The 27,236-nt window shown below is 39.7% G+C and overlaps 1 protein-coding gene across 1 annotated transcript in view; it reads left to right on the forward strand.

Annotated features, from left to right (window-relative positions):
- Positions 1–27,236, forward strand: part of LOC120045886 (protocadherin-15-like) — a 282,158-nt gene that overhangs the window by 84,347 nt on the left and 170,575 nt on the right. Inside the window, exons 13-16 of the mRNA XM_038990815.1 lie at positions 618–811; positions 5,982–6,114; positions 12,576–12,655; positions 20,123–20,216. Coding sequence (XP_038846743.1) covers positions 618–811; positions 5,982–6,114; positions 12,576–12,655; positions 20,123–20,216 — 501 coding nt within the window. The remainder of the gene's footprint in view (positions 1–617; positions 812–5,981; positions 6,115–12,575; positions 12,656–20,122; positions 20,217–27,236) is intronic.

Consider the following 27,236-nt stretch of genomic DNA (forward strand, 5'->3'; position numbering starts at 1 on the left):
TTATTTCCAAAGGCATTGTATTTAAATATATTTACATGTGTATCAACAAGCCCGCACGATTAGACTGAGCATTTCAATGGCAAAAGGAAGCTCAGGAAAATAAATTATAAAAAATATATTCGTAGTTATTTTCATGAAATAAACACACACAGTAAAAATTGAATGGGGGCTTTAATAGATTAATCATTCTCACTAATACATTCATAAAGGTCACTACATTTACATCAATATTTTAGGAGGGAGGAGAAGTTGTTTACTGTAGCAGTTACAAAAGGTCAGTAGTTTCTGTAAACATTACACACAGCTTACAAGAGCACCGTCTGGTAAATGTCACTCAAATTATAGGACTGCCCTTTACACAAAACACAGGTCATGATTTGAAAAGGTAATACAGTTTTACTGAAATAGATGTCTGTGTTTCCTCCACCATTAAAAAGACAGATGGGACCCTCCCACAAATCATTATTGCTCCCCTACCTAGAATAATTTTCAACTCAGTTCAGTAAATTGAATAGTTGGTGGCTTTAAATGTTTTAGGGGCTTCCACACCCTGCCTAAATGCACTGAAACACTGAATTCTTCCTCTTTCAAAGACTCCATCTCTCTCTCTCTCTCAGCTAAAAGCATTGGATGCTGATGAGGGGTTAAATGGTCTGGTGACCTATGAGATACTTGCCGGAGCACAAGGGGATTTCATCATCAATAACTGCACTGGACAAATCACCATCGCACCCAGGACAGCTCTTAGCATGGGTCATTCTTATGCCCTCACAGTGAAGGCCGCCGACAACGCACCAGATATCCAGAGAAGGTACAGTAATTTAATCAATTCATCTTTTCATCTATTTGTTCATTCAGCCTTTAATTTGCTCAATCACACCTTTAATTTATTAATGTGTTTATTAAAAGGACTGTATCCCTTGGATATCCTCATTAATATCCATGCATGATTTAGGTTATGTTTGAGGTAAAATCTTGATTATGACCTCAGTTTCTTACTCGGTTTTTCATTTTTCATACGTATTCAGTTAAAGTTGCAATATGTCACTTTTTGGGGGATCCAAACAAATTCACATAGATCTGATTTTTAGATCTGTCATTCTCATTGAAAGCAAGTCTAAGAAGCGGTAAATCTGTTCTGTGTGTGCTATTTCTATTCTTCCCGTTCTTAAGTTTCATGTTTGCATCTTTTTTACACCAGCTTCAAACAGCTGGAAATACAATATTTTAGGTTATTAAAAATAGATTTCACAGTGGTTTAGATGGTACAATGATTCTTTACACTATGCATTGCTTGTTTTGTCACATGAACTGAAATTAGCCGAACTATTAGAATTTTAGCAACCAGGAAATGGCTGAGTTATTTCTGCATATTGCACCTTTAATCATGTATTCAATTATTCATTAATTCATTCTAGCTTTCATACATTTATTGATCCATCTCATTCCGTCATTGTTCCATTTGATTGTTTATTCATATTGTGCAGTTACTTGTAGGTCTATTAAATTCACGCATCTAGAATCATTGTATTCTGTACTGAATGCATGTGCATATTGCTGTATCCGCATACAGCCTCTCACCATCTGAATGGTAAGAGGCTGTATGAAGACAGATTTGCCTGACCATTGAGACAAGCTGTTTACAGTGGCTTGCGAAAGTGTTCACCCCCTTGGCATTTTTCCTATTTTGTTTCCTTACAACCTGGAATTAAAATAGATTTTTGGGGGGTTTGTATCATTTGATTTACACAACATGCCTACCACTTTAAAGATGCTAAATATTTTTTTCATATGAAACAAACAAGAAATAAGACAAAAAACTGAACTTGAGTGTGGATAACTATTCATTCCCCCAAAGCAAATACTTTGTAGAGACACATTTTGCAGCAATTACAGCTGCAATTCTCTTGAGGTATGTCTCTATAATTTTTTTTTGTATATATATTTTTTATTTAACCAGGTAGGATAGTTGAGAACAAGTTCTCATTTGCAACTGCGACCTGGCCAAGATAAAGCATAGCAATTAGAAACATACCACAACACAGAGTTACACATGGAATAAACAAAACATACAGTCAATAATACAGTAGAATAATAAGTCAATATACAATGTGAGCAAATGAGGTAAAGGCAAGCTTGGCACATCTATCCACTGGGATTTTTGCCCATTCTTCAAGGCAAAACTTATCAAGCTCCTTCAAGTTTGATGGGTTCCGATGGTGTACAGCAATCTTTAAGTCATAACACAGATTCTCAATTGGATTGAGGTCTGGCCTTTGACTAGGCCATTCCAAGACATGTAATTAATTCCCCTTAAACCATTTGAGTGTTGCTTTAGCAGTATGCTTAGGGCCGTTGTCCTGCTGGAAGGTGAACCTCTGTCCGTCTCAAATCTCTGGAAGACTGAAACAGGTTTCCCTCAAGAATTTCCCTATATTTAGTGCCATTGATAATTCCTTAAATTCTGAACAGTTTCACAGTCCCTGCCGATGAAAAACATGGTGTTCTCGGGGTGATGAGAGGTGTTGTGTTTGCACTAGACATAGCGTTTTCCTTGATTGCCAAAAAGCTTAGTTTTAGTCTCATCTGAACAGAGTACCTTCTTTCATATGTTTGGGGAGTCTCCCTCATGCCTTTATGGAAACACCAAAAGTGTTTGCTTATTTTTTTCTTTAAGCAATGGCTTTTTTTCTGGCCACTCTTCTGTAAAGCCCAGATCTGGAGTGTACAGCTTAAAGTGGTCCGATGGACAGATACTCCAATCTCTGCTATGGAGCTTTGCAGCTCCTTCAAGGTTATCGTTGGTGTCTTTGATGCCTCTCTGGTTAATGCCATCCTTGTCTGGTCCGTGAGTTTTGGTGGGTGGTACCCTCTCTTGGCAGGTTTGTTGTGGTGCCATATTCTGTTCATTTTTTAATAATGGATTTAATGGTGCTCCGTGGGATGTTCAAAGTTTCTGATATTTTTTTATAACCCAACCCTGATCTGTACGTCTCCACAACTTTGTCCCTGACCTGTTTGGGGAGCTCCTTGGTCTTCATGGTGCCGCTTGCTTGGTGGTACCCCTTGCTTAGTGTTGTTGCAGACTCTGGAGCCTTTGAGAACAAGTGTATATATACTGAGATCATGTGACAGATCGTGTGACAGTTAGATTGCACACAGGTGGACTTTATTTAAATAATTATTTGACTTCTGAAGGTAATTGGATGCACCAGATCTTGTTTAGGGGCTTCATAGCAAAGGGGGTGAATATATATATATATATATATATATATATATAGATATATAGATATATATATATATATACAGTGGGGAGAACAAGTATTTGAAACACTGCCGATTTTGCAGGTTTTCCTACTTACAAAGCATGTAGAGGTCAGTAATTTTTATCATAGGTACACTTCAACTGTGAGACGGAATCTAAAACAAAAATCCAGAAAATCACAATGTATGATTTTTAAGTAATTAATTTGCAGGTTTGCACACACTGCAGCAGGGATTTTGGCCCACTCCTCCATACAGACCTTCTCCAGATCCTTCAGGTTTCGGGGCTGTCGCTGGGCAATACGGACTTTCAGCTCCCTCCAAAGATTTTCTATTGGGTTCAGGTCTGGAGACTGGCTAGGCCACTCCAGGACCTTGAGATGCTTCTTACGGAGCCACTCCTTAGTTACCCTGGCTGTGTGTTTCGGGTCATTGTAATGCTGGAAGACCCAGCCACGACTAATCTTCAATGCTCTTACTGAGGGAAGGAGGCTGTTGGCCAAGATCTCGCAATACATGGCCCCATCCATCCTCTCCTCAATACGGTGCAGTCGTCCTGTCCCCTTTGCAGGAAAGCATCCCCAAAGAATGATGTTTCCACCTCCATGCTTCACGGTTGGGATGGTGTTCTTGGGGTTGTACTCATCCTTCTTCTTCCTCCAAACACGGCGAGTGGAGTTTAGACCAAAAAGCTCTATTTTTGTCTCATCAGACCACATGACCTTCTCCCATTCCTCCTCTGGACCATCCAGATGGTCATTGGCAAACTTCAGACGGGCCTGGACATGCGCTGGCTTGAGCAGGGGGACCTTGCGTGCGCTACAGGATTTTAATCCATGACGGCGTAGTGTGTTACTAATGGTTTTCTTTGAGACTGTGGTCCCAGCTCTCTTCAGGTCATTGATTGACCGTCACCTTGAACTTCTTCCATTTTCTAATAATTGCGCCAACAGTTGTTGCCTTCTCACCAAGCTGCTTGCCTATTGTCCTGTAGCCCATCCCAGCCTTGTGCAGGTCTACAATTTTATCCCTGATGTCCTTACACAGCTCTCTGGTCTTGGCCATTGTGGAGAGGTTGGAGTCTGTTTGATTGAGTGTGTGGACAGGTGTCTTTTATACAGGTAATGAGTTCAAACGGGTGCAGTTAATACAGGTAATGAGTGGAGAACAGGAGGGCTTCTTAAAGAAAAACTAACAGGTCTGTGAGAGCCGGAATTCTTATTGGTTGGTAGGTCATCAAATACTTATGTCATGCAATAAAATGCAAATTAATTACTTAAAAATCATACAATGTGATTTTCTGGATTTTTGTTTTAGATTCCATCTCTCACAATTGAAGTGTACCTATGATAAAAATTACAGACCTCTACATGCTTTGTAAGTAGGAAAACATGCAAAATCGGCAGTGTGTCCAATACTTGTTCTCCCCACTGTATATGCACGCACCACTTTTCCATTTTTAAAGTTATTTTTTAAATTTCACTTCACCAATTTAAACTATTTTGTGTATGTCCATCCAAATTAAAAATAAATTTAAATTACAGGTTGTAATGCAACAAAATAGGAAAAACGTCAAGAGGGATGAATACTTTTGCAAGGCACTGTATAATCAAGTATCAGATTATGATTCTTACAGACATTAAAAACACATCTTTGTCTTGAATTTCTGTTCCTTGAGTGGTTTGATGCAGTTCCTGTAATCGTTGCTTCAAATTCCTCTTGGCAAGAAGCAAGTGAGCAGCAAACTATTTTAATAGTCTGTATGAGGCCATAACCATTTTTGTGAGGTGTATGCATAGCCATGTTTGTGAGGTGTATACTTAAGGCTACCAAGAATCACTCTGCGTACCGCTGATTTAGCCCACTGCAGTAAAAGGTTAAAGAACTTATGAAAACAAGGGTTGTTCAATGACAGATATGTATTTGTTTGAAATCTATCACCTGATAAAGTCATTTCAGAGAGACATGTAATCATGTTTTGTTGCAAAATGCTACATATGCGCCTCTCTCAGAGAAATACGTAAGTAGTACTGCTATATTTCACAGTCAAATGTGACAACTACATTTTTAATAAAGAACTGTACAAATTATACACGTGTGACATCTATATATATATATATATATATATATATATAGTTTTATTAATCAGTGTATTAATATGAGAACTGAATGTAAAATATTTACATTTTAGTCATTTAACAGATGCTCTTATCCAGAGCGACTTACATTTAGTCCATTCATCTTAAGATCGCTAGGTGTGACAACCACATATCACAGTCAAATATACAGGACACGAACATTCCATTCCAGCTAAACAATCAATATATTGCATTTTGCAACAAAACTCATTTTTTAAACCACATCTAAAAAACAGTAATAATTTACACACACATGAAGGTACCCATAAGCAATCATTTCTGTTGAAAAAACACAAATGTGATAAATTGGTGGATATAACGTTTTGGAATGAAACTCTTCACATGCAGACTGCCAGTTGACTTATCCACCTATCTTCTTCGAGCCTCTTTAAGCATGGTGTCCTTGTGGGAGGCCAGGAAACTCATGACAACCTCATGACAACACCCTGATGAACCACCACTGTACTATTACTGTATGTGAATGCAACTGTGCAAAGAATGTTGTTGTATTTGTATATCTATTGTATATTGTAAATATAACCTTTACTTCCCCTCTCATATTGTTCTCCACCCCTACAGGAGTTCTATCACCACTGTGTACATCAAGGTGCTGCCCCCCAACAATCAGAGCCCCCCACACTTCCCCCTCTTCACCTATGACCTAGAGGTCAGCGAGGCCATGAGGATAGGAGCTATCCTGCTCAACCTACAGGTGAGAGACACACAACTAGGGCTGTGGCGGTCACAACATTTTGTCAGCATACTCTAAGTAGTCCTTATGTTAGGTCCTGATGTGGCTATGCCAAATGGCTATGAGCTACACTAGTTCATTTAGCAAACAAGATTTGCATGTAATTCAATGGCATTATTTTATAGCATGAAAAATACAATTGAACAAAGCTGAATAGAATATTAATATTTTCTCAATTATTTGAGGGAGTGCGCACATACGGCTGTTCTGTGTTGAGCGGTTAAAACCTCTTACAGCTACCCCCCCCCCCCCCCCCCTTCTTTCAATTTCCGCCTGAAGACATACCCAAATCTATCTGCCTCTAGCTCAGGCCCAGAAGCAAGGATATGCATATTCTTGGTACCATTTGAAAGAAAACACTCTGAAGTTTGTGTAAATGTGAATTGAATGTAGGAGAATATAACACAATAGATCTGGTTTAGATAATACATAGATAATTGTTGTATCATCATCTTTAAAATGAACAAGATAAAACAAACATTCAGATATGAATATGGGGACAATTTCAGTGAAAATCATAAGAGGGCAACAGTACTTGTGCAAAGTTTCAGAATGATAACTTCCAAAATGAGTGTGCTACATGACATTTATCATGAAGTCACCCAGGTGTCCCACACAAGTAGCCCAAATGTACCCAAGTGGCCAAATTGGTGAAGGTATACATTTTGAAACGAATAACTATATACAAAATACCAAAATGGTATTCTAACACACCCCCCCAAAAAAATATTGGGGAAAAAATGGGGGGGGGAAAATGGGGAAAAGATTATTGAAAAAAAGATATACATTTACAAAATAACATGGGAAACTATTTACACACTTTCAATATTAGGAAAAACCCTCAGTCCTCTATCAAATCTATTTACATAGCCTTTGAACATCAGCTAATATCTCAAAGTGCTGTACAGAAACCCAGCCTAAAACCCCAAACAGCAAGCAATGCAGGTGTAGAAGCTCGGTGGCTAGGAAAAACTCCATAGAAAGGACAAAACCTAGGAAGAAACCTAGAGAGGAACCAGGCTATGAGGGGTGGCCAATCCTCTTCTGGCTGTGCCGGGTGGAGATTATAACAGAACAGATTTTCAAACGTTCATAGATGACCAGCAGGGTCAGACACTAATAATCACAGTGGCCCGGGAGGTGTGGAGCCAGAGACACCAGGGGTCCTGCTGGATGAACCAGCTTCAGAGGGGGATGGACACGTTGGCACTGGGGGCTCCCAGTCAGAGTCAGTGTCACTGTGAAAGAAAATGTTCAGTTAGAATAGTTTCACATATGAGCCCTGTATCAACAGGTATAATAAACAGATATATAGAGTACAGGGAACATAAAGTGCTGTTCCATTTCACTTTGGCCATTGTTGTGGGCCTGCCTCAAATAGGCTATTTCATGTGGGGGTGGGGTGGAGCGGCAGACACACGCACCTCGACCATGCTCCCTCTAATCCATAATATGTAGACTGAGTAGAGGAAGCATGTTCGCTGTGTTGAGATGTGTGGGTTTGCTGTTACATTCTACTCCATTCCATTTTTATATATACAGTATATATATACACACAAACATAGGCTATGGGTGATTCACATACATAAAAACATACCCCCACCCACAATGTATAGCCAATGTGTACTTTACACATTTCATTACATTTTTATATATTGTAAAAACAATCACAAATAATATTTTATATTATTAATTTCAAACAACGGCATTAGCATGAGAAGAACTTACCAGTCCAAAACAATGTCTTCTCCGTTCAAAAAACATGCTTCCATTTGAGTAATAGCTATGGTCGCTAACTGAGTCCTCTTCCAAAAGCATATCTTTCTCACTTTCACGATCAATTTCCTCTATAATTTTGTCTACATTCGTATATCTAGTCTTAGATTTAGCTTTCCCTGACCTATTCGCCATGATGTTCGATATATAAACAGCTGAAGATCGCGTTACCGAAATAGTGCTGTGCATAACAAGCTTGGCTCCTTCCAGTATGAATCTTCAATGGCGATAGACCGTCTTTACGCCGGAGTTTACTACATGGGTTGGTCTTCCAACACAGAACCATTACATATTGCCGTTTACCTCTGCTCATTGGCTATCTACCCAGCTAGATTTCAAGACGATCAGTGGTCATTGGGTTAAAATACAGTCAATCAACGAAACAGCGGTCATATAATTGGTGCACAATGAGGTCATTACTTGTTGTCTTCCAATCAGTTTCTTTCGGTCAATACGTCCCGCGAAATGACCCATCAAGTTTGGTTGTGTTACAAACAAACAGTTGATTGCAATGAAACCAAACATGACTGGATAAAGTCACGTTTAGTCTGTGTATTTACGTCAAATGTTTAGTCGAAAATTGAATGACACGGAATTCAACGAGATAAGCGTTCACAAAATGTTTCGTGTTAGGCTATAAAAATCGATTTAACCGAACAAAAGACCATTCATTGTGTAACAATGAGCCTTGGGATTGCAAACAGATCAAAGATCTTCAAAGGTAAACTATTTATTTTATTGCAATTTGTGATTTTGTTACGCCTGTGCTGGTTGAAATAGTATTTTGGTATGGGGCTCTGTGCTCAGATAATCGCATTGTATTCTTTTGCAGTAAATACTTTTTTAAATCTGACAACGCAGTTGGATTAGCAAGATTCTAGGCTTTTGAACCATGTGAGACACTGGTATTTTCAGGAATGTTTAATATGACTATTTATGTGGCGATCACCGTATGTTGTCGAATTTAAACCCGCTACCGGGATCCGTAGCGCAGAGAAGTTAATTAACAAAGAAATAGGTACTCCTTTATGCTTCATTTTGTAACGTCTACGCTGGGAGTTGGGAAGCAAGTACAGGGAGTGAATATTTAATAAATAAAGGAACATGGAACAATACAAGGAACATGAGTAGTGTACAGACATAAAACACAGAGTCAATAACACCTAGGGAAAGAACCAAAGGGAGTGACAGATGTAGGGAAAGTAATCAGGAAGGTGATGGAGTCCAGGTGAGTCTGATGAGGCACTGGTGCGCGTAACGATGGTGACAGGTGTGCGCAGAACCATTGCCCTCGAGTGCCGAAGAGGGAGTATACGTGACAGTACCCCCTCCCTGACGTGCGGCTCCAACCGCAGGACGCTGGCCAGAGTGATGGTCCCGCGGACCAGGAGCGGGCCGATCGCTTCTGCTGAGGTGCAGGAACCTGACGAGCCGGCTGAGGCAAGGGAGCCTGCCGATCCAACCGAGTCTTGTAAACTTTAGTTGTTCTACAAACGTTGGGCTATATGTTTTGATTTTTAATATATTGTAAGGCTACATGATGAGACTCTAATGATAGTTTTGAAAAAAGTTGGTTCAGGTTACCGTGGACCACAATCCTACAGAGACATCTCTCACACCCACCAGTGGGGGAGAGATCGAGAGGTTTGGAGGTGGGGGGTTTTATGACACCTCCCGCCATTGTAAATCTTAAGGCATTAGACAAAATCCCTTTGTCCTCTCAGTGTGGACAGTAACATGCTATAAATGGACTTTGGGACAATATGTTTCGTCAGCCAAAATGGTGGTAATGACGATAGATAGATTATGAAAATGTATGTCGTTTTTGTTATGTTATTAAAAGTTAAGTGATGATGTTATAATGAAAACATTGTAATTTGAAGAGTTTTCATAATATGTACGTGATGTTTGCATACTGTACGTTGTATGGAAAATGTCCAGATCAAAGAGAATGTTTTTGGTGAGATGCGAAGTTAGTTGTCTAAATTGGATCTGAGTAAAATCCAGACCTTGCCTCATAACTAGTGATGCCCCGAGAACGTATTTAATTTACATATATTTACATATCAGACTAGGTGACCACACGCTGCAGCCAAGGTCTGAGTTAGTCACAACCCCTAAACGCAACACGAGGTTGAAGTAGACAAAGGAACCTTTTAACAATCTATGCTACAGATGAGTAGCTGTGTCTAAGAGGGTGATTTCAAGCAGGACCACCCGGTTACCACTCTCCAAGTGTCTACACAGGTTTCATTCCTACGCTGGAGCCCTAAGCTACATGGCTGACCGTACTCAGTAGACCCCCTTTCAGAACAAGGGTGAGGAAACAGACCACTAAGAGAAAGGACACTGACATTGTGTGGACCAGAGAGTTACACCCGGTAACCAAAGAAACCAAAGAAGTGCCGTCATCAGAGGAGAAGGCGGACCCAGTCCACGAAGAGACACCCCATCATAGACCTTCGACAAGTAATTAAATCATTATATTCTGACCCATAAGAACGACAGTCCGGGGCAAGGTGTTAAGGCTAAACTAATTATAGTTTACAAATGTATCCAAGTGTGCTTTTCTCTCGTGCACTCTGTCTTTCTCTCTACTTTTTAAATCCCCATTTTGTGTAACACGCGTCACATTGTGTTGGCCCGCTAGGGACCTGTTTTATTGTACTAACTTCTAATCAATAGCCTAGACTGTGTGTATGTGTATCTTATATTATCATTTTAGCTTGTTCGTAAATAAATAATTAACTCAAGTGGTGTGGTACGGACTCATTTAGTGGGACTCGGGTTTGTGCAGATTCCCAGATTATGCGACATTCTGGATGAGACTGTAGAGGAAATGGATTAATTAGGAACTGTTGTAAAATCAATATTCTGATATTCTTTGAGTTAATTTGGGAAATGGAAACTCAATAAAAACTAATTTTCCCATGGTGCCCCGGGTTACTGAGTTAATAATTACCTGATTAATTTAATCATTTAAATATAAACAGTTAATCATTTGATGAAAAGCAGTCGTCACATTAATCAATACAACGTCATGAGCTCTGCTTAGTTTTTTGCGCAGGCTTGTATACACTCCAATAGTCTCTCATTCGCAATTTGACAAGCACTTGATAATGCCTCAAATTTCACAACGGCATCCCCATTGTGGCCGAAATGCACCATGAAAAAATCCATACCATTTGAGTCCTGGAGTGCTGAGTTGTGTCCTTCTCCCTGAGTGTGCTGTACAATCCGAAGCGACTTTACCTCACATGGCTCTCCGTCAGGTGATCGGGTCTTTCTCACAGGCTACAAGTGAATACAGACACATCGGGGACGCAACTGCGTGTGTCCTTATCCAATTCCGAGGTGCATATTGAAGATATTGGAAGAACTGTCCACATTTACTTTTCGTCAGCTAACAAGATGAGTAGGCCTAACAAACAGCAAAAGCACTAGCCTATGTCAATCTACTATCCCCCATAATACAAGTCAACCTATTCTATTCTGTGCGAGAAATAAATATTCAAAACATAGTCTGGGACAGTTGTGGGATCCCAAATTAATACAACCACCAGCATAAAAAAAAAAGTTTTTATGCAATGTGGCTGATGCAACAGATCAGAACGTATAGCTTACATTTTTGTTAAACTATTAGGCTATTTCTTCACATTATAAGCGCAGCGATGCACACATGGTAGTAGGCTATAAACGTGAATGTTCCATTAGCGGGAAACAAAAGTGACGACAAATGCATTATGCATGTAATGCTTTCATTTTAAAGGTGCATTTTTATGGGGAAAATTATCTTCCTCAAACTTGAAACTGTTCTTGATTTAATAATGTCTTCACATATACTAAATGATATATGTGTGACATTTGTTTTGATTTAGAATGGACGAGTATCATGCACCTGTATCGAAAAAGGGGCAGCGGGAAAAAATACATGTCATCTATGCACTTAAATAGCGAATGGAGGACGCTTTTCCCAGTGGTTTATTTTCATGCCAGCCAGGTAGGCTAAACGACTGTTGTAAATATAAGCAATGCGCTTAATAGTAGGAAAGTTGAGAAATAAATATAGTAGGACTAGCCTATAGAAAGATGATGGGCTCCTCATCTTTTATTAGCGGTCATCACTCTGTTTTCTCCCACAATTGCATAGCCTATAGAAATGCTCATGGATTCTCATGAAGTGCTTGATTAGATTTTCGAAAACATTTGCTTTGATGTCAGAGTGATTAGAGGGACAATAGAGTGCTAAGTACCAGGCAGTTAGCAAGTTTGGTAGGCTACTAATGACCATCAGCAGCATCAGAGCTTGGATAAACCTAATTACCGTCACTTAACAATCATGTGGAATTTGACTGGTTTCATGACTTGTGACGGTAATACGTTCACCACAACAGCCCTACACACAACAGGGGTCAAAGGTCACACAACTAGATCGCTGGAGGTCAGGAGAGGGCAGTGCGATTACTCAAGCAAAGATCATGGAAGTGTTTGGGTCATGAGTTTAGCAAACAACAATTACTAAACCAGCCAGTATGGATTATCAGATTTGATTTAATAGATTTTAAGCATTGATGTGTTCAAATGAGATGTAAATCAGAGTAAGTAAACGATTGATTTCTATCCTTTGTTCTTGTTGTTTTTCATAGGCTACAGACAGAGAGAATGACTCAATCACGTACCAGATTTTGAGTGGGGATATTCAGCAAGTCTTCAACCTCTCTAAAACGTAAGATGGATGGATGATAATGAGAAATATGAAAGTGGTTAGTATGAGTAATGACTGTGCATTTTTTTTTTAACCTCTCTTGGCTAGGGGGCAGTATTTTGAAGTTTGGATGACAAACATGCCCAAAGTAAACTGCCTGTTATGCAGGCCCAGAAGCTAGGATATGCATATGCATGGTAGTATTGGATAGAAAACACTCTGAAGTTTCTAAAACTCTTCAACTAATGTCTGTGAGTATAACAGAACTGATATGGCAGGCGAAAACCCGTGGAAAATCCATCCAGGTTGTGGGATTTTTTTGATGTGAGTTGTTTTCCATTGAAAGCCTATTGACTATTTTATGGGTTAGGGCCCAGACTGCAGTTCCTATGGCTTCCACTAGATGTCAACAGTCTTCAGACATGCTTTCAGGCTTGTATTTTGAAAAACGACGAGTAAAAATACCTTTTGGTCAGAGGACAGGGGAAGAATGCAGAGCTGCGTTGTGTGCATGACCGATAGTGCGCCATTTGTTGTTTTTCTTTTCTATTGAAGACGCTATTGTCCGGTTGAAATATTATTGATTATTTAGACAATAGACAACCTGAGGATTAATTATAAACATCGTTTGACATGTTTCGATAAACTTTACTGGTACTATTAGAATGTATTCGTCTGCATGTTTTGACCGCCCTGGAGCCAGTGGATTACTAAACAAAACGCGCCAACAAAACTGAGTTTTTGGGACATAATGAGGGACTTTATCGAACAAAACAAACATTTATTGTGTAACAGGAAGACTTGTTAGTGCAACCATATGAAGATCATCAAAGGTAAGTGATTCATTTTATCGTTATTTCTGACTTTTGTAACTCCTCTACATGGCTGGAAAATGTTTGCATGCTTTTGTAAGCGGGGCGCTGTCCTCAGATAATCACATGGTATGCTTTCGCCGTAAAGCCTTTTTGAAATCTGACACAGCGGCTGGATTAACAAGAAGTTACTCTTTAAATATATAGATATCATAACTGTCACTAATTAATCAATTCCTCATATCAGTCTCATTCTGAACGTTGTAAATCTGCACAAACCCAGGTCTCACTGATCATTCCGTACCAATCAAATTGATTTGATTATTTATTTACTAACACTAAATGATAACATAGGATATACACACACACTGTATAAGTTATTGATTGGAAGCTTAATACGATGACAACAAATCCCTAGTGGACTAACACAGTATGACACTTGTTACACAAGATGGAGATTTAAAAAGAGAGCGCGAAAGAGAAGCAACACTTCTCACAATAAACCTAATAGCATTCGCAATAACCCGAATAGCACTCGCAATAACCCTAATACATTGCCCCGAACCGCCGCCATTATAGGTAAGAAGTAATGCATGTATTTAAGTGTTGAATGTCTTCATCGGGTATCTCTGTTGGGCCCAGGCCTTCGTGGGCAGGGTTCCGCTTGGTGAGGAGGGTCCGATTGGGCTTTCTTATTTCGGATTGGCCTTCTCCTTTGTTCTCTGGTGTAAGTCTCTGATTGTCCGCAATGTCCTTCTTAGTTGTCTGTTTACTTGCACTCGTTCTGGAAGAGTGGTCTCCTGAGGACGGCTAATCAGCTGTGTTGATGATCCCAGAGTGGTGATGAAAGCAGTGTAGGACACGATGATTTGAAGAGAATAACCGGATCGTTCTACTTACATTCACGTTCTTAGATACAGTACTTAGAACAGCTACTCAACTATAGCATTGATTGTCAAGAGGTTATTTGATCTTTTTCAACCTCGTGTTGCGTTCGGGGTTGTGACTATCGTAGACCTCGCTGCAGCTGTGATCCGTTTTAGTCTGATATGTTAATTCTTAACTCACATTTTTTATATCCATGGGTAAAACGGGGCGCTTTTGTCATTCTCACACGCTTCTCACACGCTCTCTGGGCTCCCTGGGGCGAGGCTAGTTACGAGGCAAGGTATCAGAATTACTATGATCTTGTTAGAGAACTAAAGTCACAATCCTATCGTCACAATTTTTTTTCTTTATCCTTGATATTTTCTGCACAACGTAAAGATTGTAAACCTGATATGCACATTGTAAAAGCTATTCAAGTTATAGTGTTTTCGTTATAACGGCTTTATAGCAATTTTAATGACATCACAAAATGTATATTCATTTTCCATATTCCATCTCTCATCATTCCCAACATTCTGATGTTGAAATATATTGTCTCAGGGTCCATTGTTTGATGTTGAAGTTTTGGGTGGCAACCTCTTCTCTAACAAGAGACATTCCAAACTAGAGACCTAAAGGAATCGTCTACTGCCTACAATTTACTATCGACGTGAGGTGTCATAAAACCCCCCACATCCATCCCTCCACCTCTGCGGGTGAGAGGGCTCTGTTGAACGCTGATTCACTGTAACCTGATCCTTGGATCCTCACAGGAGTCATGACAGTGGTTCTCAACTGGTTTTGCCTGGGGACCCAAAATTGACAATGACAATTGAGTCACGACCCAATATTATGGACTGTTGATGATTACATTTTATAATGTTGTATTGCAGCTGCCTTCTTGGGCAGGTTTCACTTGCAAAATAGACTCTCAATTATGGTAATAAAGAAAATCATTACACATCCAAATTAACTGAGAAAACATTTATTTTCAATTCAAGAGAATAAAACATTTAATTAGGCAACCAGTTCAGGAGTGGGGTGTAATAAATTATCAGACTCAAAACATGACATCAAAACCAGTCCAATAACGTTAATGAACAGTAACACATACCAGTCCAATAATGTCAATGAACAGTAACACATACAAGTATTTAAAATAGAAAAAACAATCATAAGGAATTATTAATCATCAATTATCATGTCAATAGTTTCACAACCGTGAAGTTTTTTTTTAAGTTGTACATTTTTATCCAATTCAATAAAATGTAATATGAATGTCAAAATTAATGAACAATAATAATTAACATAGTGAACAATAACTCATTAACCTGTTTATTTATTGTGTGTGTGTGTGTGTGTGTCCTATCAGTGGGAAAGCTGGGGGTGTTTCTTGAGTTTGATAAGTTTATTGAAGTTTGCTTGACAGGGCAATTCGGAGGTCATGCTGGCTGTCCAGTTTGTTTCTGCTTTTAGTTTTCAGCACGGCCATAGCAGAGAAGCCACTTTCACACAGATAGGTAGTTCTGAATGGTAGCATGATTCTGATTGCATGACAAGCGAGTGCAGGATACTCTCCATTACGCTGCTCCAGAACTTTTTGCAGTGTCATTTCCGGGAAGCGCATGCTCAGTCCGCGATCAAATGACAGCTACACCAGCAGAACCTCTTTGTTGCTTGGCAACGTTATGCTTCCCATCTCCACTTGAAAGGGGTCCCGTATCCAGTCGTCTTGTCTCCTGTTCTCCTCCGGGAAGTAGTCGCAAAACTTTCCCTGCAGCTTGACAAGATGCTGTTTAACGTTTTTTTCTCAGTGTGTCGCTGTGCACTTTGTTGATTAGATTCTTAATCTCGAAATCAGCATTGGGTAACATGTCAATCCTCCTGTTAGAAATAATAAGATCATACACGTAACTTTAGCTAGCGAGCCAGCCAGCTAATGTTAGCTAGCTAGCTAACAGTACACTTCAACCTGAAATGAAAACAACTTTCTGTCAAAATTAGAACTGTGTAATATCTGAAAATGTAGCTTGCTAGACTATCTTACCCGTAATACATCATGGATGGATGCTTCTCCCGGTCATGGCTGCCATGGTTGCCCTTAGTTTGAAAATGTAATCCGGAGACAGGTGTTTTCTCCATCTCCTTAGCTATCATACACTAATTCCACTCATTTCAAAACTGGTCCTCCAGAATGTGGAGCAACACTTACACAGTTCTAATACGCGATGTAATACATTTAAAAAATGTGTTACACAGTTTTGCCCCGCACATTGTATCGGTACCCCCCTGTATATAGTCTCGTTATTGATATTTCAATGCTGCTCTTTAATTAACCTGTTATGGCTGCAAGGGGCAGTATTGAGTAGCCAGTTAAATCGTGCCCATTTCAAACGGCCTCGTACTCAATTCTTGCTCGTACAATATGCATATTATTATTACTATTGGATAGAAAACACTCTCTAGTTTCTAAAACCGTTTGAATTATTTCTCTGAGTGAAACAGAACTCATTCTGCAGCACATTTCCTGACCAGGAAGTGGAATGTCAGAAATCGATGCTCTGTTCAACTGCCTGCCTATACATGGGCTTGATACGTAAGAGTCTACGTACACTTCATACACCTTCCCCTGGTTGTCAAGAGGCGGTGAGAGAAAAAAATTCGTGTTTATCTTGGTCTGAGGTGGAATTAAAGGTCTCTGTACGACGTGACCGTCCATTTCCTGTTTCTGGAGCGCGCGAAAGAGGACATGGATTTGCCTTCTGTTTTGACTTCGTTATGGACGACTAACATCTCCGTCTTAGATTTTATTTGATACATGTGACCATATCATCGTAACGTATGTTTTTTCAATATAGTTTAATCAGATTATTGAAATTTTTTCGGGAGTTTTGCCGTGTTCCGTTCTCTGACTTTGTTGACGTTGGAGAGATCCGTGCCACTTGGCAAGTGCCCATGCTAAATCAAGAGGGAAATTTGCCGTTCCAGATCCAAACAACGACTGTTCTGGACAAAGGACACCTTGTCCAACATTCTGACGGAAGATCACCAAAAGTAAGAAACATTTTATGATGCTATTTCTAATATCTGTCGTGCATGTGAACTGGTCGTGGGCGCCCAAGTGTTTCTGGCTATTGTGGCTATGCTAATATAACGCTACATTTTGTTTTCGCTGTAAAACATTTAATAAATCGGAAATATTGTCTGGAATCACAAGATGCCTGTCTTTCAATTGCTGTACACTATGTATTTTTCAGAAATGTTTTATGATGAGTAATTAGGTATTTGACGTTGGTGTCTGTAAATATTATGGCTGCTTTCGGTGCAATTTCTGATTGTAGCTGAAATGTAAACTATGATTTATACCTGAAATATGCACATTTTTCGAACAAAACATATGCTATACAATAAATATGTTATCAGACTGTCATCTGATGAAGTTGTTTCTTGGTTAGTGGCTATTTATATCTTTATTTGGTCGAATTTGTGATAGCTACTGATGGAGTAAAAAACTGATGGAGTAAGAATAGTGGTGTCTTTTGCTAACGTGGTTAGCTAATAGATTTACATATTGTGTCTTCCCTGTAAAACATTTTAAAAATCGGACATGTTGGCTTGATTCACAAGATGTGTACCTTTCATCTGGTGTCTTGGACTTGTTAATGTGTGAAAGTTAAATATTTAAAAAAAATATCTTTTGAATTTCGCGCCCTGCACTTGAGCTGGCTGTTGTCATAAGTGTACCGGTGTCGGGCTGCACCCCAAACAGGTTAAATAATTTTTACTTTTATCTCTTATTATTATCTGTATTTTTTTTAAACTGCATTGTTGGTTAGGGGCTCGTAAGTAAGCATTTCACTGTATTCATCACAAGTGACTAATACAATTTGATTTGATTTTTGGTTTGACATACTGACCAGCTCAAATAGACAGAAGCATGCTGGCAGACCAATCTGAACTCATCTCTCGACATGTCCAGCCCACTCATTATCTCAGCCAATCATGGCTAGCGGGAAGGTTGCTGGCTTTTTCTGTGGCTAAACCAACAAGGCTTGTAATTCAAGTATTTTATTCGTATTTACAGATGGCATACAAGTTTGTTATTAAGGCACATGGAAGTTCACATGCTCCAGAAGGCATTTCTGCGATAAAAATGCATTTTGATTTAAAAAAAGTTTACATTCAAATGTCTCTACTGTGAAGTAGTGACCCGCGACATACGCGTAGTTTCCTGAAACGGGTCACATTTCTGCGCAGGAATGTGCACAGTTTAGAGGGAACATTGGTCTTAAGTACACCAGCTGATCCACCTCATTGTCCTAAGCAGATTTGTTTTTACTATTGCTGTTCAATCCTGCTGTAATAAATTATGGCCAGTTTACTGCTCTCTCTCTCTCGCTGTCTCTCTCCTCTTCACAGCGCTGCCTGCAAACAGTAAACTGCAAAAAAACTCTGTAAATTAAGGATTCCGCCTCCTTATGATAGAAATGAGTCACCAAGGACTCTTGTAATTTTAAAGAGGATTTATTTTGTATGTTCCTTTCTGTAAATCCAAAACAGGTTAGGTGTTGGTTTTGTACACTATTGTGTTTTTTACCTTTGGCATTCCCTTGATAAGGCATATCCAGGTGTTATAGGGATTTGTGTGTGTTTCTCAGTGTAGAGTATAGACTGAAAATAAAAAGTTTCCAATTTTAGAACCCACACCCATCCCTTTACACATGTTCACTCCCCCTCGCTGACGTGAAAGTATTAGATAAGTCCCTGCAATATGATGGAAAGCTTAGCTCACTAGAGGGACTTGTGGACTTATACCATAATGTAGCTTATCCAGTCATCGAAGACTCACTGGGGAGGGAACTAACGAGGACAGTGACAGGAAAGTAAGTTATCCGATTAGAATCCCCAAATTCTGTCTGGATGGAGATTAACTTCTCACGAGTCACCATCCCGGATCCGGGAGCACCCTCATCAGTAAAAAAGCTGACTAGCATAGCGCCACAAGTAAATACTAGCATCTAAATATCATGAAATCACAAGTCCAAGACACCAGATGAAAGATACACATCTTGTGAATCCAGCCATCATTTCCGATTTTTAAAATGTTTTCCAGGGAAAACACTATGTATTTCTATTAGCTAACCACGATAGCAAAAGACCCAACCGCATATTTCCACCATTTTTTTTACTGCATAGGTAGCTATCACAAATTCGACCAAATAAAGATATAAATAGTCACTAACCAAGAAACAACTTCATCAGATGACAGTCTGAAAACATATTTATTGTATAGCATATGTTTTGTTCGAAAAATTTGCATATTTCAGGTATAAATCATAGTTTTACATTGCAGCCACCATCACAAAATCTCACCAAAGCAGCTAGAATAACTACAGAGACCAACGTGAATTACCTAAATACTCATCATAAAACATTTATGAAAAATACACGGTGTACAGCAAATGAAAGACAAAAATCTTGTGAATCCAGCCAATATTTCAGATTTTTTAAGTGTTTTACAGCGAAAACACAATATAGCATTATATTAGCTTACTACAATAGCCTACCACACAGCCGCATTCAATCAAGGAACGTTAGCGATAGCGAATAAACCAGCAAAAGATATACATTTTTTCACTAACCTTCTCAAACTTCATCAGATGACAGTCCTATAACATCATATTACACAATACATATATGGTTTGTTCGAAAATGTGCATATTTAGCGGTACAATCCTGATGGATGTAATACAGTATGAATTTAACTGTTTACTAATGCTGCTGTGTGTTGTTGTCTCTCCCTCTACAGGATAGGCCTGCTGCTTCTGGGAAAGCCCCTAGACAGGGAGATCACTGACCAGTATCGTCTCATTGTCACTGCCTCTGATGGCAACCTAGGAGGGGTGAGAAACTTTATTCAGAGTTTAAATTGATTGATGGATGGATGGTTTTATTGATTGATATCAATGTGCAGGTCTGACTTTCAATGATTCATACAAAGGTCACAGTCAGGATACAGGGGCCGCTTGCACCAGTTGGGCTCCGCTGTAAAATGTGCTCTAAGCAGGACCTACAAATGTGACCTGTTGCACCACAGGGGCGTAGGCCCTTCTATGAGCTCTAAGCAGGACCTAAAAATTGTACCTCTCGCACAACATGGGCGTGCGCCCTTCTATGAGCTATAAATTCTACGCTTAGTAGGGAGCAGGCATACACTCTTAGAAAAAAAAGGTGATGTCTAGAACCTAAAAGGGTACTTTGGCTGTCCCCATAGCAATCGATATTTTCAAAATCATGTGTCTCGAGTTCATATTTCACAACCTCTGCAGGCTTTATCAATTGCATGTGTGTGAGTCAATAGCAATAACAAATAATCATCTATAAGTCTATGCTAGGTAAAGCTCCGCCTTATCTCAGCTCACTGGTCACAATAACAACACCTACCCGTAGCACACGCTCCAGCAGGTATATCTCACTGGTCATCCCCAAAGCCAACACCTCCTTTGGCCGCCTTTCCTTCCAGTTCTCTGCTGCCAGTGACTGGAACGAATTGCAAAAATCGCTGAAGCTGGAGACTTACATTTCCCTTACTAACTTTAAACATCAGCTATCTGAGCAGCTAACCGATCGCTGCAGCTGTACATAGTCCATCTGTAAATAGCTCATCCAATCTCCCTACCTCATCCCCATATTGTTTTTATTTACTTTGCTGCTCTTTTGCACACCTGTATCACTACTTACACACTGTCAGGACCCGGTGTGAGAAACAGTCACTAATAGTCGGCAGAACCCAGAAGATGAGGCAGACACAGCAGTACTAGAGATGGTGGTTTAATAAAAGAAAAAGATCTTCAGGCAAAAATTATAAATCCACAACGTCAAAAATAAAGCCAAGAGAAAAAATGGATATCCTCCAAAATACAAAGAAAATCCACAAAGTGGTAAGAACAGCAGAGAAAAAACAAACCTCAAAAGACTAATCAAAAATAAACAAGAACAAAACCAGAGAACCTCTGGAAAATCCAACAAGAGAAAAATATGTTCACAGCAAGGCTGGGGCTGGGGCTGGGTGCTAACATACAAACACTGAGCAAAGAACTGAGGAACACACAGGGTTTAAATACCAACAAGGAAATGACACACAGGTGCAAATAATAATTAGAACAAGGAAAAAACAAAAGGTTCAAAAAAGGCGCAATGGGGGCATCTAGTGACCAAAACATGAACAATCCTGGCCAAATCCTGACAACACACCATCATCTGCTCATCATCATCTGCTCATCTATCACTCCAGTGTTAATCTGCTAAATTGTAATTACTTTGCTACTATGGCCTATTTATTGCCTTACCTCCTCATGCCATTTACACACACTGTATATAGACTTTTTTTTCTATAGTGTTATTGACTGTATGCTTGTTTTTTCCATGTGTAACTCTGTGTTGTTTCTGTCGCACTGCTTTGGCAAGGTCGGAGTTGTAAATGAGAACTTGTTCTCAACTAGCTTACCTGCTTAAATAAAGTTTAATAAAATTAAAAAATGTTAAAAAATAGACTAGGCCTCCACTTGATTTAGGATACATTAGCAAAATAAATGTCAGCAAATACTGTAGATGAGCTATCACTTCCACTTAATTACCCAGCCAGAGATCAATTAACCAAATATACAGACAGAAATTCAGTTAAACAAAACCACATTGATTGACTACGCTCTCAGACAAGTCATTGGATTTTGGTTGGGAGTAGGCTATGCCTACTACGCGAGTGAACAGAAAATATCCAATTGTTATCATAACATGCTAGAAAAGAATTCTGATCAGTGCTAGATGCGCCAACTAGACTAAATATGGTGATGAGCACACCTCAACATAGCTAACCGTTTCCCAGTAATTGTAACCAAATATCTAAAGATTTGGTGAATACCAAAATCTGACATTGATTTATCAAAACGTGTCTCCATACTTGTCTCAAAGCAGAAAAAAATAAACAGGCGACCTTCCTAACTCAGTTGTCGGAGAGGAAGGAAACTATTCAGGGATTTCACCATGAGGCCAATGATGACTTTAAAACAGTTACTGATTTTAATGGCTGTGATGGGAGAAAACTGAGGATGGATCAACAACATTGTAGTTACTCTACAATACTAACGTAAATAACAGAGTGAAAAGAAGGAAGCCTGTAGAGAATAAAAATATTCCAGAACATGCATCCTGTTTGCAATAAGGCACTAAAGTAATACTACAAAAAATGTGTCAAAGATTTTTTTTTTTTCCTGAATTCAAAGTGTTATGTTGGGGGCAAATCCAAGAGTACTACTCTTCATATTTTCAAGCATGGTGGTGGCTGCATCATGTTATGGGTATGCTTGTCATCGGCAAGGACTATGGAGTTTTTTGGGGGGGGAGTAAAAATAAACAGAATAGAGCTAAGCACAGGCTAATCGTGGAGGGAAACAGGGCTCAGTCTGTTCTTGGAGATGGGGAAAGGGCCGATAAAGCGGGGGGAAAAATTTGCGGGACTCCAACCGGAGGGGCAGGTTACAGTATCCTGGCTTACCCCCTCTCAGCACTCACCTCTCCCAAGGTTTCCTTCACGGGGTCGCCAGCAGCTGACCAGGCGTTCTCGAACCTCAAATGTCGATTCACTACAGCCCCCATCTTAGTCCATCTGGACCCGTTCCGTCAGTTTGTGGTGGAGGTCGACACCTCAGATGTCGGAGTGGGTGCCGTCCTGTCCCAGCGTTCTTCCCAGGACCAAAAGCTCCACCCCTGCGCTATCCCTCTCCCATCGTTTTACCCCTGCTGAGATGTGGGAAATCGAGAACTCCTCACCGTCAAGATGGCGTTGGAGGAGGCACTGGTTGGAAGGGGCAGAACACCCATTCCTAGTGTGGACTGACCATAAGAACCTGGAATATCTCCGCACCGCCAAGTGCCTCAACTCTAGGCAGGCTCGTTGGGCCGTGTAGTTCACCCGGTTCAATTTCACTCTCTCCTACCGCCCGGGGTCCAAGAACATGAAGCCGTACGCACTTTCACTGTTGTATTGCCCTGCTGCTACTCTGTCTGACCCCGAGACCATCCTCCCTACCTCCTGTCTAGCGGCTGCAGTCATCTGGGGTATAGAGAGCATAGTCCATAAGGCTAACCGGATGTTTGTCCCGGACTCTGCCCGTTCCCCAGTTCTGGAATAGGCACATTCCTCCAAACTCACCTGTCATCCAGGCTCCCGTTGTGCACCGCCTGGGCCAATTGTGCACCGCCTTATGGGACTCCCAATCACAGCCAGTTATGACACAGCCCGGGATCGAACCTGGGTCTGTAGTAATGCCTCTAGCACTGCGATGCAGTGCCTTAGACCGCTGCGCCCCTCGGGAGGTCCCTCTAATTAATAATTATGTTGTGGATGATGTATTAAACCACTCAGATACATCAAATATGCAGTCGTCTTTCTGAACTGAGCTGCAGGACAGGAAGGAAACTTCTTAGGGATGTCACCATGAGACCATTGGTGGTTTTAGAATAGCTAAAGAGTTCAATGGCTGTGATGGGAGAAAACTGAGGATGGATCAACAACATTGTAGTGACTCCACAATAATGACCTAAATGACAGAGTGAACGGAAGAATGACAGTAGGCCAAATTAAAATATTCCAAAACATGCAAATGTATGCAACAAGGCACTCAAGTAATACTGCAAAGGAATATACTTTTTGGACTAAATCCAACACAACACATCACTGAATAACTTCATCGCTATTTTCAAGCATGGTGGTGGCTGCATCATGGTATGGGTATGCTTGACATCGGCAAAGTCTGGGGAGTTTCTCAGGATAAAAAGAAACGGGATTTAGCTAAGCACAGGCAAAATCCAAGAGGAAAAACTGTTGTAGTCTGATACACTGAGAGAGGAATTCACCTTTCTGCAGTAAAATAACATAAAGCCAAATCCTGTGTAGTAAGTTAGTGTTGACTTAAATTAGCTTAAAATATATGTTGCAAGACTTGTACATTGCTGTCTAGCCATGATCCCCAACACCTTGACAGATAATTAATATATTTTTTTATAATAATGGGCCAATATTGCACAATACAGGTGTGCAAAGCTCTTATGAGACTTAACCAAGATTCTCACAGCTGTAATCACTGCCAAAGGTGTTTCTAACATGTATTGACCCTTGGGGGTGAATACTTATCTAATCAACGTATATTAGTGTTTTACTTTCATTCATCTTTAAAACATACATTTTTAAATCCAAGTTGACTTTACAGAGTATATTGTGCAGATCGTTGACTAGAAATTACAATTAAATCAATTGTAATCCCACATTGTAACACAATGAAATTATGAAATTCAAGGGGGGGTGTAGATTTTCTATAGGCACTGTATGTAGCCGATCAGTGTATGGGCCCTAAAACTTTTGGTTTAAACGTTAGTTCAGAACAGTGGATTTCATTTTTAACTTTTTCTCAATAGGGGGTGCTGTTTGCACTTTGTAATAATTTCGTTCCCAAATTAAACTGCCTCGTACTCAATTCTTGCTCGTACAATATGCATATTATTATTACTATTGGATAGAAAACACTCTCTAGTTTCTAAAACCGTTTGAATTATATCTGTGAGTAAAACAGAACTGGAGTTGGAGCAATTTTCCTATGAGGATGTGAGAATGCTGAATTCTGCAGGCTGTTCCAGGGTCGGTTTATTAATTTGCCTGTCTTCTATTGGTTGAGATGCACTGCATACGCCTTTCCCTGGATGTCAGCGAATAGTGAGAATTGAAATGGAGTCGCTAGGCAGATCTGAAGGCCTATAAATAGGCTGGCAACGTGGTGTACACTCTTTCTCCTCTTCGCCATGACGCAAAAAGGACCTCGGCATGTCGTTCTAGAAAGCTCCGGTTACAGCCCTTAGATATATCCGGCTCTGTTTTTATTCGATATAGGTGTTAAAGACATCATAATGTTGTTATTTTAAACCGAGTTATATCAGTTTATATCAGTATATTGCGATTTTTCGGGTATTTATTTGTGCTGCGTTCTAGTGAGTTGGACACGTCTTAGCCACATGGCTAATGTTTACTGCTAATTCCAAAGTTGAAGACTACATTCTACAACCGAGCAACAATTCTTTTGGACAAAGGACAACTTTCCCAAGATTCTGATGGGAGTTCATCAAAAAGTAAGAACTATTTATGATGTTAATTCGTTGTTCTGTTGAAAAATGTAAAACGCATATTCCGCCATTAATTTCGGTGCGGTCTCGCTTTAACGCACGCTGTAGGTCGTAGTAACGTTAATTTAAAAAATCTAACACAGCGATTGCATTAAGAACTAATGTATCTTTCATTTGCTGTCCAACCTGTATTTTTTTGTCAAGTTTATGATTAGTTACTGATTAGAATAGGTGCCTCTCCCAAGATTTCTCCCGACATATTGTTGGTAGCTTGGCTACTATTCTCATTGTATAACCACGATTTGTGCCGCTAAATATGCACATTTTCGAACAAACTCTATATGTATTGTGTAATATGATGTTATAGGACTGTCATCTGAAGAAGTTTGAGAAGGTTAGTGAAAAAATTAATATCTTTTGCTGGTTTATACGTTATCGCTATTTTTGGCTTGAATCAATGCTGTTGTGTGGTTGGCTATTGTAGTAAGCTAATATAATGCTATATTGTGTTTTCGCTGTAAAACACTTAAAAAATCTGAAATATTGACTAGATTCACAAGATCTTTGTCTTTCATTTGCTGTACGCTGTGTATTTTTCATAAATGTTTTATGATGAGTATTTAGGTAATTCACGTTGGTCTCTGTAGTTATTCTAGTTGTTTTGGTGAGAGTTGTGATGGTGGCTGCAATGGTAAACTATGATTTATACCTGAAATATGCACATTTCTCTAACAAAACATATGCTATACAATAAATATGTTATCAGACTGTCATCTGATGAAGTTGTTTCTTGGTTAGTGGCTATTTATATCTTTATTTGGTCGAATTTGTGATAGCTACCTATGCAGGAAAAAAATGGTGGGAAAAAAAAGTTGTGTCTTTTGCTATCGTGGTTAGCTAATAGATTTACATATTGTGTCTTCCCTGTAAAACATTTTAAAAATCAGAAATGATGGCTGGATTCACAAGATGTGTATCTTTCATCTGGTGTCTTGGACTTGTGATTTAATGATATTTAGATGCTAGTATTTACTTGTGGCGCTATGCTAGGCTATGCTAGTCAGCTTTTTTACTGATGAGGGTGCTCCCGGATCCGGGATGGTGACTCGTGAGAAGTTTTAATTGCGTCCACTGGTTAGTCATTAATCTCCAAGAAATGTTGGACTTAAAATGACGAAGTGAAGGAAATGCAACTGTTAAATGTCAAACTGCTATTATGGAACGTCCTGCTTCAGTACTACTCCACATTGAACTACAGACAGAGGATGGCTACATTACAGGCACATTGATGTTTTACAGTTGTCATGTGTTGCTCATATGGTAAATACATATTTGTTGCATAAGAAATATAAGGAAAGCTATTACTGCCACCAGTACAGGCATTGTGAAAAACACAAGGCTCATCGTCAATGAATGCTTCTGCTGCTCGCTACTGATGTAGTGATGTCCTGTTCCATAGTTTTTTTTTGCTATCCCTACCACTAGTTGCTCCATTTTCCAAAGACACCCCCCCACTGAAGGACATTCGGAAACGAGGGGGAAGGCGGGGGGGCTATTGGGATTGAGCCTTCCTTTATTGAATGAGAGCTAACCTCAATTGGCCAAATATGCCTGGTGATGTTAATTATCCCCCCTTTAAGAATGTGTTTACAAAGGCTTCAACGGTATAATATAACTGGGCTAACTGTACATACGCAGATGTATGAGCAACATCAGCAAGAATACAGGCCTTAAATGTAGCTCAAACATCC

This window comes from Salvelinus namaycush, chromosome 4, assembly GCF_016432855.1.
Source record: "Salvelinus namaycush isolate Seneca chromosome 4, SaNama_1.0, whole genome shotgun sequence".
NCBI lineage: Eukaryota > Metazoa > Chordata > Actinopteri > Salmoniformes > Salmonidae > Salvelinus > Salvelinus namaycush.